At 48.5% G+C, this 19,265-nt stretch overlaps 1 protein-coding gene across 3 annotated transcripts in view; it reads right to left on the reverse strand.

The window, feature by feature from the left end:
* LOC144604796 (calcium/calmodulin-dependent protein kinase type 1D-like) overlaps positions 1-19,265 on the reverse strand; it is a 95,414-nt gene that overhangs the window by 25,132 nt on the left and 51,017 nt on the right. For all 3 annotated transcript variants that reach the window (XM_078419459.1, XM_078419458.1, XM_078419460.1), the window contains exons 4-6: positions 10,253-10,391; positions 4,510-4,636; positions 551-626 (exon numbers count right to left, since the gene is read on the reverse strand). In XM_078419459.1, coding sequence (XP_078275585.1) covers positions 551-626; positions 4,510-4,636; positions 10,253-10,391 — 342 coding nt within the window. The remainder of the gene's footprint in view (positions 1-550; positions 627-4,509; positions 4,637-10,252; positions 10,392-19,265) is intronic.

Consider the following 19,265-nt stretch of genomic DNA (forward strand, 5'->3'; position numbering starts at 1 on the left):
AGGTTTACAAGAACGATCCCAGCAATGAGTGGGTTAACCTAAGATGAGCGTTTGACGGCACTGGGCCTGTACTCGCTGGAGTTTAGAAGAATGAGGGAGGACCTCATTGAAACGTGCAGAATAGTGAGAGGCCTGGATAGAGTGGATGTGGAGAGGATGTTTCCACTAGTGGGAGAGTCTAGGACCAGAGGGCACAGCCTCAGAATAAAGGAACGATCTTTTAGGAAGGAGATGAGGAGAAATTTCTTTAGTCAAAGGGTGGTGAATCTGTGGGATTCATTGCCACACACGGCTGTGGAGTCCACAAGTCAGTGGATATTTCTAAGGCAGAGATAGAAAGATTCTTAATTAGTACGGGTGTCAGGGGTTATGGGGAGAAGGCAGGAGAATGGGGTTAGGAGGGAGAGATAGATCAGCCATGATTGAATGGTGGAGTAGACTTGATGGGCTGAATGGCCTAATTCTGTTCCTGTGTCGTATTGGTTGGCGGGATTGAAAGCTCTCTGTGTTGATATCCATTGGAACATTGAGCTAGACATGACATACTCACAGAATATAGGCAATGACACCGATGGACCAACAATCAACTGCCTTGCTGTACGGCTTCTGGGCGAGGACCTCTGGAGCTGTGGAAGAGAAGAAAGAGAATAGATTGTAAAGGCGATTAAAGCAGGCAGTGGATTTCAACCATTACCAGTAGACGAGCCTCAGAGAGAGGAATTGGAGAACACCTTTGCTTCCATTCACACATGTGGGTAGGGTTGCCAACTTCCTCATTCCCAAATAAGGGACAAAGGGTGACATCACCGCCCCGCGCCCCTCCTGACCTCACCCAGCCAGCGGCCACATGCTCCCTCTCCACCAACGGCGGCCGCCCGGGCCGGGAGGAGGGTTGCTATGCAACCTCCGTTAGGTGGCGCCTGGGCCTACACTGTCCGAGACTACAGCGCCCCCCGGGCTACAGTGTCCGGGCCTACAGGGTCGGGGCCTACAGTGTCCGGGCCTACAGGGTCGGGGCCTACAGGGTCGGGGCCTACAGTATCTGGGCCTACAGTGTCCGGGCCTACAGTGTCCGGGCCTACAGGGTCGGGGCTACAGTGTCGGGGCTACAGTGTCCGGGCCTACAGGGTCGGCCTACAGTGTCCGGGTCTACAGGGTTGGGCCTACAGTGTCCGGGCCTACAATGTTGGGCCTACAGGGTCGGGCCTACAGTGTCCGGGCCTACAGTGTCGGGCCTACAGGGTCGGGCCTACAGGGTCGGGCCTACAGTGTCGGGCCTACACTGTCCGGGCCTACAGGGTCGGGCCTACAGTGTCGGACCTACAGCGCTCCCCGGGCCTAATACGGGACAAGTGCGGTCCTGTATGGGACAAACCAATTTAGCCCAAAATACGGGATGTCCCGGCTAATACGGGACGGTTGGCAACACTACATGTGGGTTTGGCAGACAAACCACTGCATGCACCATAGGTTGTAAATCAGTGAATACTTACTTCATGCCTTTAATCTCAATGTCTTAAAAGGCAGCAGTTTTCAACTGATACTAAAGAGCAGTGATATTTTATCGGGTAGTAAAATATGATGCAACTTGGAGAGCAGTTGATGTGGTTCCACCATGTGCATGGTGGAACTCTGAACGGCACTGGGCCTGTACTCGCTGGAGTTCAGAAGGATGAGGGGGGGACCTCATTGAAACTTGCCGAATAGTGAAAGGCCTGAATAGAGTGGATGTGGAGAGGATGTTTCCACTAGTGGGAGAGTCTAGGACCAGAGGGCACAGCCTCAGAATTAAAGGACGTTCCTCTAGGAAGGAGATGAGGAGGAATTTCTTTAGTCAGAGGGTGGTGAATCTGTGAGATTCATTGCCACAAACGGCTGTGGAGGCCACAAGTCAGTGGATATTTTTAAGGCAGAGATAGATAGATTCTTGATCAGTGCGGGTGTCGGGGTTATGGGGAGAAGGCAGGAGAATGGGGTTAGGAGGGAGAGATAGATCAGCCTTGATTAAATGGCGGAGTAGACTTGATGGGCCGAAAGGCCTAATTCTGCTCTTACAACTTACGAACTTATGAAGCGCTGAATGCAGTTAGAACCATAATGCCGCTTTGAAACAGGCTGTTCAGCCCATTGAGTCGCCCCGATCATCACCACTCATTTACATTAGTCTTACACTAATCCCATTAGTATTAGGTTCAGGTTTATTATTGTTATGTGTACAGAGGTACAGTGAGAAGCTCTGTTTTGCATGCTATCCAAACAGATCAGATAAACCATGCAAATGTACAGTCAAGCGTGCAGAAAGGAACTGGAGATGCTTGGTGGACTCAAATTACTGGGTCTCTATTCCTTGGAGTTGTGATCTTATAGAGGTGTGCAAAATCATGAGAGGAATAGATCGGGTAGATGCACAGAGTCTCTTGCCCAGAGTGTGGGGAATCGAGGACCAGATGATGGGGGGAAAGATTTAATAGGAGCCTGAGGGGTAACCTTTTCACACAGAGGGTGGTGGATGTATGGAACGAGCTGCCAGAGGAGGTAGTTAAAGCAGGTACTATCCCAATGTTTAAGAAACAGTTAGACAGGTACATGGATAGGACAGGTTTGGAGGGACATGGGCCAAACGCAGGCAAGTGGGACTAGTGTAGATGGGACATGTTGGTTGGTGTGGGCAAGTTGGGCCGAAGGGCCTGTTTCCATACTGTATCACTCTCTATTAGGGGTGGCACGGTGACACAGTGGGTAGAGCTGCTGCCTTACAGCGGCAGAGACTCTGGTTCGATCCTCATTACGGGTGCTGTCTGTACGGAGTCTGTACGTTCTCCCCGTGACCTGCCTGGGTTTTCTCCGGGTGCTCCGGTTTCCTCCCACACTCCAAAGACGTGCAGGTTTGTAGGTTGAAGATAGACACAAAATGCTGGAATCCTGTAACCCAGCAGGTCAGGCAGCATCTCTGGAGAGGTGGTATGGGTGGGCTTTTGAGTCAAGCCAAACGTCGCCCATTCCTTTTCTCCAGAGATGCTGCCCGACCTGCTGAGGTACTCCAGCACTTTGCATCTATCTTCGGTGTAAACCAGCATCTGCAGTTCCTTCCTGAAGCTTTGTAGGTTAAATAGCTTCGGTAAGATTGTAAATTGGCTCTAGTGTGAAGGATAATGCTGGTGTAAGCTGTGGAATCGGTGGGCCAAAGAGTCCACTTCCACACTGCATCTTTAAACGTAAAACTAGAACTGACTGCGATGCTTTCTTTCCCACCGTCTGATCCTCCCCCTTGTCCTCCCACCTCGTTGGGATTGGGATCGGTTCCAAGGCAATATTCCTCGCGGCAGGAAAGGAGTCTGAGAATGATTATATTCTGCGGCCGCTTCAAGACAGAGATGATGTCAAGGGTTTTTATGTGGAGTAATGTTCCTTGCGGCAAAAGCAAAGGGGGATGAAAAGCAGGTTTAGGATCTGCAAATAATCAGCTGGATAACGCAAAGCAACTGTTGAAAGACTGACCTAATTTTTATTTGGACGCGTCTGGTCCATGTGCAAGGTGGAAATAACGCAGGGAAATCTGCCCTCATTTATCTTCATCTCCCTGGAATTGTGACTAGGTTTAATTGTGACCGCAGGAAGACCGTCGACCCAAAGCAAGGTTTGCAATCCAAACTCGGATCATGTTCCATGGATATTTAATCAGAATAAGCCTGGGATAATATAATGGGATTTTGAATTTCATCAGGATATCATGCTGGGATTTATGGAGTCTGGCTCGATGTTGTAAAGCTGGAAAGAGTGCGGGGAAGATTTACGAGGACGTTGCCAGGATATGAAGGCCTCAACTATGGGGGAGTGATGCAGAGCGCTGGAGTAACTCAGCAGGTCAGGCAGCATCTGTGGAGAACATGGATAGGTGACGTTTCACAGAGTGCTGGAGTAACTCAGCGGGTGAGGCAGCATCTCTGGAGGAAATGAATAGATGATGTTTCGGGTCGAGACCCTTCTTCAGACGGAAGACTTCAATGTGAAGGAGGGTCTCTACCCGAAATGTCATCAACCTCCTTTTCTCCAGAGACCGGAGAGGGGCCAGGCCGACCCCTGCAACTCCCACCCAGTGCCGTTATGGGCAAGTTAAGATTCCACATTGAAACTTGGAGGGTCCAAGATGGTGCTGGAAATGTGGGGACCCATGCACTGCCTACTATTCTTACACTCCTGCACAAGTACGATTGTGCCCGTGTGTGGTACGATGGTTAATGAACGATATGCACAAAGGGAATTTCACTACACCCCAGGTTCATGTGACAATAACGTACCTTGACCATTGAACCAATGAACCATTGGCCAGTTGACCCGTTGACCATTGATAATTGAACCAATTGACCATTGAACCATTCAACTATTGACCATTGACCAATTCAACTATTGACCATTGAATCATTGACCATGGACAAGTGGACCATTGAACCAATGAACCAGTGAAACATTGAGCCATTGACCATTGAGCTGCTGCGGGTCACCGCTTACCAACGTAGCCGGGGGTGCCGCACGCGGTGGACATGACGTCACCCGATCCCTCCATCTTGGACAAACCAAAGTCGCTGATCATTATTTTGGACTCTTCATCCGCGCTGAAGTACAAGAGGTTTTCTGGCTGAGTAAAGATCAGAGAAAAAACACACACAGAACCGTTTTCATTTGGAATGCACGAGACAGAGAACATTACAGCACCGGAAGAGGCCCTTCGGCCCACAATGCCTGTGCTGATCATGATGCCAAACTAAATTAAATTCCTTTGACCCTCCCCTGTCCATCTAAAACCCTCCTGATCGCCACCATCGTATCTGCCTCCACCACTGCCCCTGGCAACACGTTCCAGGCCCTCACCCTCCTCTGTGTAAAAAACCCGCCCCAGACATCTACTTTAAACTTTGCCCCTCTCACATTAAAGCTGCACCCTCTAAACCATGATATTTCCACCCTGATTAGAAGGGTTCTACCTCATACTTTTACACACTTCTATCATTTCTGCTTCATTTGGTTTTACTTTAGACTTTAAAGATACTTTGCGGAAACAGGCCCTTCGGCCCACCGAGTCCTTGCTGCCCAGTGTTCACCCCGCACACTAACACTATCCTACATGCACGAGGAACGATTTGCAAATTTACAAAATTTACAATTAACCAACAAACCTGTACGTCTTTGGAGTGTGGGAGGAAACCGGAGCACCCGGGGAAAACCCACGCTGTCACGGGGAGAACGTACAAACTCCGTACAGACAGAACCCGTAGTCAGGATGGAACCCGGGTCTCTGGCGCTGTGAGGCAGCAGCTCTACCCGCTGTGCCACCATGACACAAAGTCAAACAGCATTCAAATAGGCACATCAGCCTAACTACTGCACGCCGACCACGATGCCTCATCTACGCTAATCTAATTTGCCCATGTTTGGCCCATATCCCTCTAAACCTTGTGTAGGATGGAACCACAGTTGCCGAGTTTACATCAAAGATAGACACGAAATGCTGGAGTAACTCGACAGGCAGCAACTCTGGAGAAAAGGAGTAGGTGGTGTTTCTGGTCAGAACCATTCTTCAGGCTCAGGGTTTGAAGATGGGTTCAGACCCAAAACGTCACCCATTCCTTCTCTCCAGTGATGATGCTGCCTGTCCCGCTGAGTTACTCCAGCATTTTGTGTCTATCTGCAAAATCTTCATCCTACCACAACCAGAGCAGTCCTGAACTACTTTCATTTTGTGTCTATCTTTCCTCTAAACCTTCCTCTGTGAGATCTATTAATAGACCAAAGACACTTTGTTAATAATGTCTAACTTTCACATATTTCCTAAAAAGGTAAGGCTTAAATGCCAAATGTGGGAAGTCCATTATTGAAGGAGCTGGAGGCAACACTTAGGAATCTGTGTGTAAATGAAGAGAATTAAAGAGATACCTTTTTCACCCAGAGAGTTGTGAATCTGTGGAATTCTCTGCCAGAGAAGTCAGTGGAGGCCAATTCATTGGATGTTTTCAAGAGAGAGTTAGATCTAGCTATGAGAGCTAAGGGAATCAAGGGCTATGGGGAGAAAGCAGGAACGGGGTACTGATTCTGGATGATCAGTCATGATCACATTGAATGGCGGTGCTGGCTCGAATGGCCTACTCCTGCACCTATTTTTTATGCTTCTATGAAGTAACCTGATACTCGAGTACTTTGAGTTAATGAAGGTATTTGTTGAGATCGAGCTGTATACAGTGCAAAATATGCTGAACATGCCTCAATGTGATCATCACATCACCACACCGTGAATGTACAGCTCAGTCTGAAGAAGGGTCTCGACCTGAAACATCACCCGTTCCTTCTCTCCACAGATGCTGCCTGACCCGCTGAGTTACTCCAGCACTCTGTGAAACGTCACCTATCCATGTTCTCCACAGATGCTGCCTGACCCGCTGAGTTACTCCAGCACTCTGTGAAACGTCACCTATCCATGTTCTCCACAGATGCTGCCTGACCCGCTGAGTTACTCCAGCACTCTGTGAAACGTCACCTATCCACAGTTCTCCACAGATGCTGCCTGACCCGCTGAGTTACTCCAGCACTCTGTGAAACGTCACCTATCCACAGTTCTCCACAGATGCTGCCTGACCCGCTGAGTTACTCCAGCACTCTGTGTCTATCTTCAGTGAAATTGAACCCGGGTCTCTGTGCCACCCTGAGAATGGAGGGATGTCGATCATGTGTGGGCAGAGGAGATTAGTTTAACTTGGAATCATGTTTAGGTCAGTACAGTGGCGCAGCGGTAGAGTTGCTGCCTTAATGGCGTGTGTTTGTGTGCGTGTGTGTGTGTGTATATATATATATTTTTATATCTGTGTATAGGAAAACAGCTGCAGATGCTGGTTAAAATCGAAGGTAGACACAAAATGCTGGAGTAACTCAGCGGGTCAGGCAGCATCTCTGGAGAGAAGGAATGGGTGACGTTTCGAGTCAAGACCCTTCTTCAGACATCCATGTATATCTGTGTATATCTGTGTATATCTGTGTATATATGTGGGTATGTGTATATATGCATTGAACTTTTTCTCTCGTTTGTTATATTGTTTAAGGTGTACTATGTTCATATATTCTCCTGTGCTGCTGCAATTTCATTGTTCTGTCTGGGACACACAACAATAAAACACTCTTCACTCCCCGTGACCTGCGTGGGTTCTCTCCGGGTGCTCCAGTTTCCTCACACACTCCAAAGACGTGCAGGTTTGTAGGTTAACTGGCCTGGTATAAATGTAAAAATCGTCCCTCGTGTGTGCAGGATAGTGTTAACGTGCGCGGGGATCGCTGGTCGGCACGGACTCGGTGGGCCGAAAGGCCTGTTTCCGCGCCGTATCTCTTGACTAAATCTCCCTGTTTCAAATTGAAATGCTGCGATGATCTGAATTTCTTAGAAATGTGCATTTCCAAAGACCTCTGGCCTGGTTATTGTGGATAATAGATGGTCGGGTCACATCTGGTGCAAAGTGTTGCATCAGGTTTCAGTGGAGCCTCAATCTTTGATCTAACGAGACAGAGCCATGATGCTGATGACTGAAGATATATTGGCAACATAATCCGGTGTGATGGGATTATCAACCTCGTCAGTAAACTGTGGGCTAATCTCTTATTATCGTCATTGGGTTGGCAAGCGAGGGGCTCCAGATGTTGAGTCTCAGTGACAGAGTGATGTGGCTCTCAACCAAACCACCTGGCCAAACCTGCCTGGGTTTTCTCCGAGATCTTCAGTTTCCTTCCACACTTCAAAGACGTACAGGTTTGTAGGTTAATCGACTGGGCAAATGTAAAAATTGTCCCTAGTGTGTGTAGGATAGTGTTAGTGTGCAGGGATCGCTGGGCGGCACGGACACGGTGGGCCGAAGGGCCTGTTTCCGTGCTGTATCTCTAAAAAAATAATAAAAATCCATTCCTACATTGACAGAAACACCACCCTGGTCAACACAAATATATCCCCGCATGGAATGACACCGCAAGGAAACAGGCCCTTCGGCCCAACTTGCCCATACCGACCAACATGCCCCTTTTACCCTTAAGATAAATACAGAGTGCCGGAGTAACTCGGCGGGTCAGGCAGCATCTCTGGGGGAAACTAATAGGTGATGTTTTGGGTTCGAACCCTCTGTTGTAGAGGGGGAGGTAGTTGAGGCAGGGACTATCGCAACAGGTTACTGATCGTGGATGATCAGCCATGATCGCAATGAATGGTGGTGCTGGCTGGAAGGGCCACATGGCCTCCTCCTGCACTTATTTTCTATGTTTCTATGTAACATTTAAGAAACATTTAGACAGGTACATGGATAGGACAGGTTTGGAGGGATGTGGGCCAAACGCGGGACAGGCAGGTGGGACTAGTGTAGAAGGGTTTCGACCCGAAACATCACCCATTCCTTTTCTCCAGAGATGCTGCCTGTCCCGCTGAGTTACTCCAGTGTCAAAACCACCAACTGCAGTTCCTTCCCACGTACCCCATCTACACTGGTGCAGGAAGGAACTGCAGATGCTGGTTTACACTGAAGATAGGCACAAAATACTGGAGTAACTCAGCGAGACAGGCAGCACCTCTGGAGAGAAGGCATGAGTGATGTTTCGGGTCGAGACCCTTCAACACTGTCTGCGTTTGGCCCATATCCCTCTAAACCTGCGCTATCTGAAGAAGGGTCTCGACCCGAAACGTCACCCATTCCTTCTATCCAGAGATGCTGCCTGTCCCGCTGAGTTACTCCAGCATTTTGTGTCTACCTTCGATTTTAACCAGCATCTGCAGTTCTTTCCTACACTACCTATCGAAATGTTACTTAAACATTGCAATGGCACCTGCTTCAACTAACTCCCACCTCACCTAAAACCTATGCCCTCTGGTTCTCGATTCCCCTACTTTGGGCAAGAGACTCTGTGCATTTACCCAATCTATCCCCCTCCTAATTTGGTACATCTCTATAAGATCACCCCTCATCCTCCTGCGCTCCAAGGAATACAGGTGTCAGTGGTTATGGGGAGAAGGCAGGAGAATGGGGTTAGGAAGGAGAGATAGATCAGCCATGATTGAATGGCGGAGTAGACTTGTCATATGTGATAGGAGTAGAATTAGGCCATTCGGCCCATCAAGTCTACTCCACCATTTAATCATGGCTGATCTATCTCTCCCTCCTAACCCCATTCTCCTGCCTTCTCCCCATAACCCCTGACACCCACACTAATCAAGAATCTATCTGCCTTAAAAATATCCACTGACTTGGCCTCCACAGCCGTCTGTGGCAATGAATTCCACAGATTCACCACCCTCTGACTAGAGATTTCTCCTCATCTCCTTCCTAAAAGAATGCCCTTTAATTCTAAGGCTGTGACCTCTAGTCTTGGACTCTCCCACTAGTGGAAACATCCTCTCCACATCCACTCTATCCAGGCCACTCACTATTCGGTAACTTTCAAGGAGGTCCCCCCTCATCCTTCTAAACTCCACCGAGTACAGGCCCAGTGCCGACAAACACGCATTATAGATCAGCCATGATTGAATGGCGGAGTGGACGATGGGCCGAATAAATAAGTATCAAGAAAATATCTCTCAATCGATCAATCTACTTTCCTCCACCTCCCCCCCCCTTGTTGTAACCCCCCCCCCCCCCCCTCATCTCCAGCTAGGGTTGCCAACTGTCCCGTAATAGCTGGGACATCCCGTATTTTGGGCTAAATTGGTTTGTCCCGTACGGGACCGCCCTTGTCCCGTATTAGGCCTGCGGGCCGCTGTAGGCCGGGACAGTGTTGGCTAACGGAGTGTGTTCGCCTAGTGGAGGTTGCGTTGCAACCCGCCTCCCGGCCCGGGCGGCCGCCATTGGTGGAGCGGGAGCACGTGGCCGCTGGCTGGGTGAGGTCACGTGGGGTGCGGGGCGGTGACGTCACCCTTTGTCCCGTATTTGGGAGTGAGGAAGTTGGCAACCCTCTCACCAGCCGTGGTCAGTGAGTCCATATCCCTCCAATCCCTGCATATGCGTGAAATGTCTCCGTAAAGTCATAGATACAAGGAACTTCAACAGGGTCCCGACCCAAATCATCACCTATCCATGTTCTCCACAGATGCTGCCCGACCCGCTGAGTTACTCCAGCACTCTGTGAAACGTCTCCTATCCATGTTCTCCAGAGATGCTGCCTGACCCGCTGAGTTACTCCAGCACTCTGTGTCTACGTTTGATTTAAGCCAGCATCTGCAGGTGAGGGTGGGACCTACCTTCAAGTCCCGATGAACGATGCACATTTTGTGGAGATACTGGACTGCGTTCAGGACCTGTCGGATCAGCGTACTGGCATCCTTCTCTGTGTAGAATCCCTTCTCCACAATCCGGTCGAACAGCTCCCCCCCCGACACCCTGGGGAAGAGGGTGAGAGGCTGAGTTAAAGGGAGGGAGGTGAAGAGTCAAGAGCCTTTATCATGTATCTATACACTATACACGGCTCGATTTTAGTTTAGTTTAGAGATACAGCGCGGAAACAGGCCCTTTCGGCCCACCGGGTCCGCGCCGACCAGCGATCCCCGCACACTAACACTATCCTACACACACTGGGGACAATTTTTTTTTACACTTACCAAACCAATTAACCTACAAACCCGCACGTCTTTGGAGTGTGGGAGGAAACCGGAGATCTCGGAGAAAACCCACGCAGGCCACGGGGAGAACATACAAACTCCGTACAGACAGCACCCGCAGTCGGGATGGAACCCGGGTCTCCGGCGCTGCATTCGCTGTAAGGCAGCAACTCTACCGCTGCGCCACCGTGCCGCACAATTGTAATCATGATTGTAATCACCGAACATTGATAAGGAATCAAGGGATATGGGGAGAGGGCAGGAACGGGGTACTGATTTTAGATGATCAGCCATGAGCATATTGCATGGCGGTGCTGGCTCGAAGGGTTGAGTGGCCTCCTCCTGCACCCATTTGTCTACGTTTCTATATCATATCATATCATATCATATATATACAGCCGGAAACAGGCCTTTTCAGCCCACCAAGTCCGTGCCGCCCAGCGATCCCCGTACATTAACACTATCCTACACCCACTAGGGACAATTTTTACATTTACCCAGCCAATTAACCTACATACCTGTACGTCTTTGGAGTGTTATGCCATCTGATTATCATAAAGTGCATTGAAATGTTCACATTAATCCAACTGACTACTTTTCATGTTCGCTCAGCTAAGCTTCAGTCAAAATAAACCAACACCAATATCTTTAAAAACAAATTCAGATTTTTCATGATTCTGGCTAAATAAACTTAATTTGCAATGAATCTACATCACCAAATGTATTGGAGAGGATGTTGATGATAGAATGTCTCCTGTGATAGAATGTCTCCTATGTACTGTCTTTGCGCTAACCGATATCCTACCACAACCAGACAGCAGTCCTGAGCTACTATCTGCCTCATTGGAGACCGTTGAACTATCTTAGATCGGTCTTTATGCGAACTTTACCTTGCACTAAACGTTATTCCCTTTATCCTGTATCTGCACACTGTGGACGGCTCGATTGTAATCATGCACACTCGTTCCGCTGACTGGTTAGCGCGCAACAAAGGCTTTTCACTGTACCTCAGTACACGTGACAATAAACCAAACTAAACTAAATTGTCAGACGAACCAAAAACGGAACAATTAAATTCTTACTTGCAACACCACAGCATGTTCACTAGACAAAACATAATAAACAAAAAAACTCCATAAATCAAAAATAAAAACAATATTAGTGCAGAACAGAGCCCCAGTGCAACCAAGACAGCTCGCAGTTTGTAGTTTAGTTGGGGTTGTGCAGTGTTAAAGAGGCTGGTTGTTGTTGGCAAGAAGCTGTTCTTGAACCTGGAGGTCTACTCCAATCTCCAGGCCATCACCTCCAATGCTTCACGTCAGGGCCCGTGGACAGGGGGCACTTTATTGGTACGTTGAAGATGAAACTGGCCAAACATAGTTTTCCCAAATGAGCAAACTGTGGGGTCTTCTCCTGCACCTCCTGGTTGGTTTCTGGGCACAGTCCAGGTCTCTAAAGATGCCCAAAGGCCCTCAATAACATGGACTTACTGTAAGCAAGTCACTGTAGTTGAACACCCACTGTGGAGCCAACAGGGACGTAAACAAGGATCAGTCCGTGCCACGAGGGACCGCAGATTACGGGAGATGTTCTTCCCACGGAATGAAACATGCCCCCCCTGGGATGGGTCCACGCCACCAATCTCAGAGAGGCCCTCCAGCAACACAGCTGCCCAGACGTTCATGTACCGAGACAGACGGAAGGCTCTGGGGATTAGGACCACTAAATCTACGAGGAGCAAGGCAGTGTGAGAATGCGGGCAGAAAACGCAACCCCTTGTTATAGAAAACATCAAAACATAGACAATAGGTGCAGGACTAGGCCAGCCAGCACCGCCATTCAAGATGATCACGGCTGATCATCCAGAATCAGTACCCCATTCCTGCTTTCTCCCCATATCCCTGGATTCCGTTAGCCCTAAGAGCTAAATCCAACTCTCTCTTGAAAACATCCAGTGAATTGGCCTCCACTGCCTTCTGTGGCAGAGAATTCCACAGATTCACAACTCTCTGGGTGAAAACATTTTTCCTCATCTCAGTCCGAAATGTCCGACCCCTTATTCTTAAACTGTGACCCCTGGTTCTGGATATATCATAAGACATAGTAACAGAATGAGGCCATTCAGCCCATCGATTCTACTCTGCCTTTCGACCACGGCTGATCTATCTTTCCATCTTAACCCCATTCTCCTGCCTTCTCCCCATAACCCCTGACACCCGCACTGATCAATCTCAGCTTTCAAAATACCCACAGACTTGGCCTCCACAGCCGTCTGTGGCAACGGATTCCACAGATTCACCACCCTCTGACTAAAGAAATCCCTCCTCATCTCCTTTCTAAAGGTATCTCCTTTAATTCTGAGGCTGCGCCCTCTAGTTCTCAACTCTCCCACTAGTGGAAACATCCTCTCCACATCCACTCTATCCAGGCCTTTCACTATTCTGTACGTTTCAATGAGGTCCCCCCTCATCCTTCTAAACTCCAGCGAGTACAGGCCCAGTGCCCACAAACGCTCATCATACGTTAACCCACTCATTGCTGGGATCAATCTCGTAAACCTCCTCTGGATCCTCTCCAGAGCCAGCACATCCTTCCTCAGATACGGGGCCCAGAACTGCTCAAACTATTTGAATCTGGTCTGATCAGCACCTTACCATGTATTCTCTATGGTGTAGAGAGATATCATGGACTTTGGTTGGACACATTTGGAGTATGTGTATGAAGGAACTGCAGATGCTGGTTTACACCGAAGATAGACACAAAGTGCTGGAGTAACTCAGCATCTGAGAGATGCTCAGGCAGCATCTCTGGAGAGAAGGAATGGGTGACGTTTTGGGTTGGGACCCTAGGGTCTCCTATAAGGGTCCTAACACAAAACGTCATCTATCCATGTTCTCCACAGATGCTGCCTGACCCGCTGTGTTACTCCACCACTCTGTGAAACGTCACCTATCCATGTTCTCCACAGATGCTGCCTGACCCGCTGACTATTCCTGCATTCGACACCAACACCATTGTCAAGTTTGCAGATGACGCAACGGTGATCGGGCTGATCACCAACGGTGATGAAACAAAATACAGAGCGGAGGTGCAGAACCTGGCGGACTGGTGCTCCGATAAATACCACCAAGACCAAGGAGCTGATCATCAACTTCCGTAGGTCACATAACGGGGAATACGCCCCGATCTTTATCAACAGTGTGGAGAGAGTGTCCAGCTTCAAGTTTCTGGGCACCCACATTTCGGAGGACCTCACATGGTCCAATAACACTGCTGCGCTGGTCAAGAAGGCACAGCAACGACTGTTCTACCTGAGAAGACTGAAGAAGTCTGGTCTACCTGCTGACGACATTCTACCGCTGCACCATAGAGAGCATCCTAACACATAGCATCCCTGTGTGGTACCTCAGCTGCACGGAGGCAGAGAGGAAAGCTCTTCAGCGGGTAGTCCATAGAGCTCAGAGGACCATCGGAACACAGCTACCAGCCTTGGAGGGCATCTACAACACACGATGCCTCAGAAAAGCCACCAGCATCCACAAAGACTCTTCACACCCCTGCAACAGTCTGTTCGAACTCCTTCCATCGGGCAGACGATACAAGGCCTTCTACGCCCGCACCTCCAGACTCAGGAACAGCTTCATCCCCAGGGCCTTAGCTGCTATGAACCGGTCCTGCTGAGCCGGATGGCCACATCGCACAGTGAACCGGCACAGATCTACTTGCACTTTATTCTGTTTTAAAACTGTTCTATTTTGTTTCATTGGTTTGTTTAAATTAATACTGACTAGCTAATTAAATTATTGCATCGTATGGGAGGTGCATTCCCAATCTCGTTGTACCCCTGTACAATGACAATAGAGATATATTGTATTGTATTGTATTACATCTTCAGTATAAAACAGTATCTGCTATTCCTTCCATCACAAGAATATTGCAATATCATCTATTTCCACTGGGGGGAAGCAGTGAGCCATGAGACCAACCTCCCATCCACACAAGGTAGACACAAAGTGCTGGAGTAACTCAGCGGGTCAGGCAGCATCTGTGGAGAACATGGATAGGTGACGTTTCACAGAGTGCTGGAGTAACTCAGCGGGTCAGGCAGCATCTCTGGAGAGAAGGAATGGGTGACGTTTCGGGTCGAGACACTTCTTCAGACCTTCGGGTCGAGACCTTTCTTCCTCGACCCAAAACGTTACCCCTCAGATTCCTATTACATTTTTTCCCCTTCACCTTGAACCTATGTCCTCTGGTCCTCGATTCCACTACTCTGGGCAAGGGAGTGTGTGTGTCTACCTAATCTATTCCTCTCATGATGTTGTACACCTCTGCTATTGTTGTACAGCACCTTCACAGTCTCACTCTATAATCTCTGAACGTTTGTGGGATCCACTGCAGAATCTCCCAGCTTTGACAATCACAATGATTTTAACCACCTTGCATTCCCAGCTCCCGCTGTGTTTTGAAAGGAAACTTTGAAAAGCATAACACTCGAGCATCGAAATATTGCCAAAGTTCCTATAAACCTCCCCTGCCCTGTGTTATCCAAAATAGTATTTAGTCAAATAGATAAAAAGTCTTCAGTTTTGAGCTACCATCGCTCAGTACACAGGTCATAAAGTCGTAGAGTGATACAGTGTGGAAACAGGCCCTTCGGCCCAACTTGCTCACACCGGCCAACATGTCCCATCTACACTAGTCCCACCTGCCCGTGTTTGGCCCATATCCCTCTAAATCATTCTTATCCATGTACATTTCCAACTGTTTCTTAAACTTTGGGATAGTCCCTGCCTCAACTACCTCCTCCGGCAGCTCGTTCCATACACCCACCACCCTTTGTGTGAAAAAGTTACCCCTCAGATTCCTATTAAATCTTTCCCCCTCAACTTTAAACCTTTGTCCTCTGGTTCTTGATTCACCTACTCTGGGCAAGAGACTCTGTGCATCTACCTGATTAATTCCTCTCATGGTTTTGTGCACCTCTATAAGATCACCCCTCATCCTCCTGCGCTCCAAGGAATAGATCAAAATCAGGATCAAAATAATCCGTGGAGATTAGAGACACAAAGAAATGCAGATGCTGGAATCTGGAGCAAAGCACAAAGTGCTGGAGGAACTCAGCTGGTCAGGCAGCATGTGAGGACGGTATGGACAGACAACGTTTCGGGTCGGGACCCTTCTTCAGACTGATGGAGTTGGGAGGCGGGGGGAGAAAGCTGGAAAAGAGAGGTGGGGTTGGGTCAAAGCCCGGTGAGTAATAGGTGGAAGGTAGACATAAAATGCTGGAGTAACTCAGCGGGAAAGGCAGCATCTCGGGTGAGAAGGAACGGGTGACGTTTCGGGTCGAGATCCTTCTTCAGACTAAGTGATAGGTGGATACAGGTGGAGGGGGTGATGGGCAGATGGGTGGAGTGAGTGACGAAGGCTGGAGGTGAAAAGGGGATCGGATACAGAGAGAAGAGGAGGAGGGAAATGTAAAGCTGGAGGGAGGGGTGTGGGGGGGAGGGAGGGGTGTGGGGAGACGGGTGTGGGGAGAGGGGTGTGGGGGGAGGGATGGGTGTGGGGGGAGGGGTGTGGGGGGAGGGGAAGGGTGTGGGGAGAAAGGACGTGTGGGGAGTGGGGGGTAATAATGGGAGATTTAATAATGTAAGAATGGGCCGACTGGGCTGGTATTCGCTGGAATTTAGAAGGATAAGATAATAGAAATATAAAATTCTTAGAGGATTGGACAGGCTAGATTCAGGAAAAATGTTTCCGATGTTGGGGGAGTCCAGAACCAGGGGGTCACAGTTTAAGAATAAGGGGTAGGCCATTTAGGACTGAAATGAGGAAAAACTTCTTCACCCAGAGAGTTGTGAATCTGTGGAATTCTCTGCCACAGAAAGCAGTGGAAGCCAATTCTCTGGATGTTTTCAAGAGAGAGTTAGATTTAGCTCTTAGGGCTAACGGAATCGAGGGATATGGGGAGAAAGCAGGAACGGGGTACTGATTTAGGACGATCAGCCATGATTGTATTGAATGGCGGTGCTGGCTCGAAGGGCCGAATGGCCTACTCCTGCACCTATTGTCTATGTTTCTATGTTTCTAACTGGAAATGCTCTGGGTGGGACAAGAGCAAGAAAGAGATGGGGGTGTTACTTAAAGTTGGAGAATTGAATGAATGAATGTTGGGTTTTATACTATTTAAGTGGAAGAGCTCAATGATCTGTTAATCATGTATTATTTTAGTTTAGAGATACAGCGCGGAAACAGACCCTTCGGCCCACCGAGTCCGCGCCGACCAGCGATCCCCGCACACTAACACTATCCTACACGCACTAGGGACACTTTTTACATTTACCAAGCCAATTAACCTACAAACCTGCACGTCTTTGGAGTGTGGGAGGAAACCGAAGATCTTGGAGAAACCCCACGCAGGTCACGGGGAGAACGTACAGACAGCACCCGTAGTCAGGATCGAACCTGGGTCTCCGGCGCTGCATTCGCTGTAAGGCAGCAACTCTACCGCTGCGCCACCGTGACCGCCATGTTTATCCACTGGCTAGTAATCATGTATTGTCTTTCCGCTTTTCACTGTACCTCGGTACACGTGACAATAAACTACGCTGGAATATAAGTTTGCTGTTCTTCCACTTTGAATAACTGAAAGCGATGTTGTCATTGCAGACAGATCCACAGACTGGGACGGGCACATTTTAGGCCAAATCTTTCAGTAAAGATAAATGACTGGGCGTTTGTGTTCTGCATCAACAGTCCACACTCTCCCACACGAATCTTACAAAAGTCCTTTGTCGGCAGGTCATGTCCATAAGTGATAGGAGCAGAATTAGGCCATTCGGCCCATCAAGTCTACTCCACCATTCAATCATGGCTGATCTATCTCTCCCTCCTAACCCCATTCCCCTGCCTTCTCCCCATCACCTCTGACACCCGCACTGATCAATAATCTGTCAATCTCCACCTTAAAAATATCTATTGACGGCTTCCACAGCCGTCTGTAGCAATAAGTTCCACAGATTCACCACTCTCTGACTAAAGAAATTCCTCCTCATCTGCTTCCTAAAGGAATGTCCTTTTATTCTGAGGCTGTGGCCTCTAGTCCTGGACTCTCCCACTTGTGGAAACATCCTCTCCACATCCACTCTATCCAGGCCTTTCACTATTCGGTAAGTTCCAATGAGGTCCCCCCTCATCCTTCTAAACTCCAGTGAGTACAGGCCCAGTGCCCACAAACGCTCATCTTATGTTAACCCACTCATTCCTGGGATCGTTCTTGTAAACCTCCTCTGGACCCTCTCCAGGGCCAGCACATCCTTCAAAGTGTAACATAATCCCACCGCATCTCAGGGCACTTGAGTAGACTTGATGGGCTGAATGGCCTAATTCTACTCCTATCACATGACCTTATGATTTAAGATTCTCGAGTCAAGAGTTATGAGTGTTTGATTGTCGTATGTACTGGCAATGAGACAATGGGATACTTACTAGCAGCAGCATAACAGGCCTCTAATCACATTACTCATAGATGTACTCCAAAGACGTACAGGTATGTAGGTTGATTGGCTGGGTAAATGTAAAAATTGTCCCTAGTGTGTGTAGGATAGTGTTAATGTGCGGGGATCGCTGGGCGGCACGGACTTGGTGGGCCGAAAAGGCCTGTTTCCGGCTGTATATATATGATATGATGATATGATAACATAATAAACAAAAAAATCAATACACTGAAAAACACAATATTAGTTTAAAAAGCACAAAGTACTTAGTGCAATCAAGACAATTCGCAGTTCATAATTTAGTTAATGTTGAGCAGTGTTCAAGAGCCTAATGGTTTCTGTTTAGTTTAGTTTAGTTTAGAGATGCAGCACAGAAACATGCCTTCGGCCCACCAAGTCCGTGCCGACCAGCCATCCCTGCACACTAACACTGCCCTACGCACACTAGGAACAACTTACAATCTATACCCAAGCAAATTAACCTACAAACATTCTACATCTTTGGAGTGTGGGAGGAAACCGGAGCACCCGGAGAAAGCCCACAAGGGTCACGGGGAGACAGTACAAACTATGTACAGACAGCGACCATAGTCAGGATCGAACCTGGGTCTCTGGCGCTGTGAGGCAGCAGCTCTACCCGCTGCGCCACCGCGCCGCATCTGTTCTTGAGCCTGGGGGTCGCGTTTTTCAGACTCCTGTACCTTCTTCCCGGTGTTAGGAGTGAAATGATGGCGAGGCCAGGGTGGTGTGATGGAATTAAACGGTTCAATATGATAAAGAGATTTGATAAAGGAAATACAAATGAACTACTTTGCAATTACTGAAGCAAACTCTCTCCCAAATGGTTGTGGCACACTAATTCTAAAAGCATTTCCAAAGATTTTGGACCTCTGCCTAATAGCTTTCTAAATGGTCCTTCTCCATTACAGTAAAGTGTCTGGAACAGTCATGTCTGAAGAGGGGTCCCAATGTGAAGCATCATCGATCCATGTTATTACATCATAGGTTCTCGGAGCAGAATTAGGCAATTCGGCCCATCAAGCCTACCCTGCCATTCAATCATGGCTGATCTATCTCTCCCTCTCTACCCCATTCTCCTGCCTTCTCCCCATAACCACTGACACCCATACTAATCAAAAATCTGTCACTGAGTGCCTTAA

This window comes from Rhinoraja longicauda, chromosome 23 (genome assembly GCF_053455715.1).
Source record: "Rhinoraja longicauda isolate Sanriku21f chromosome 23, sRhiLon1.1, whole genome shotgun sequence".
NCBI classification, from domain to species: Eukaryota; Metazoa; Chordata; class Chondrichthyes; order Rajiformes; family Arhynchobatidae; genus Rhinoraja; species Rhinoraja longicauda.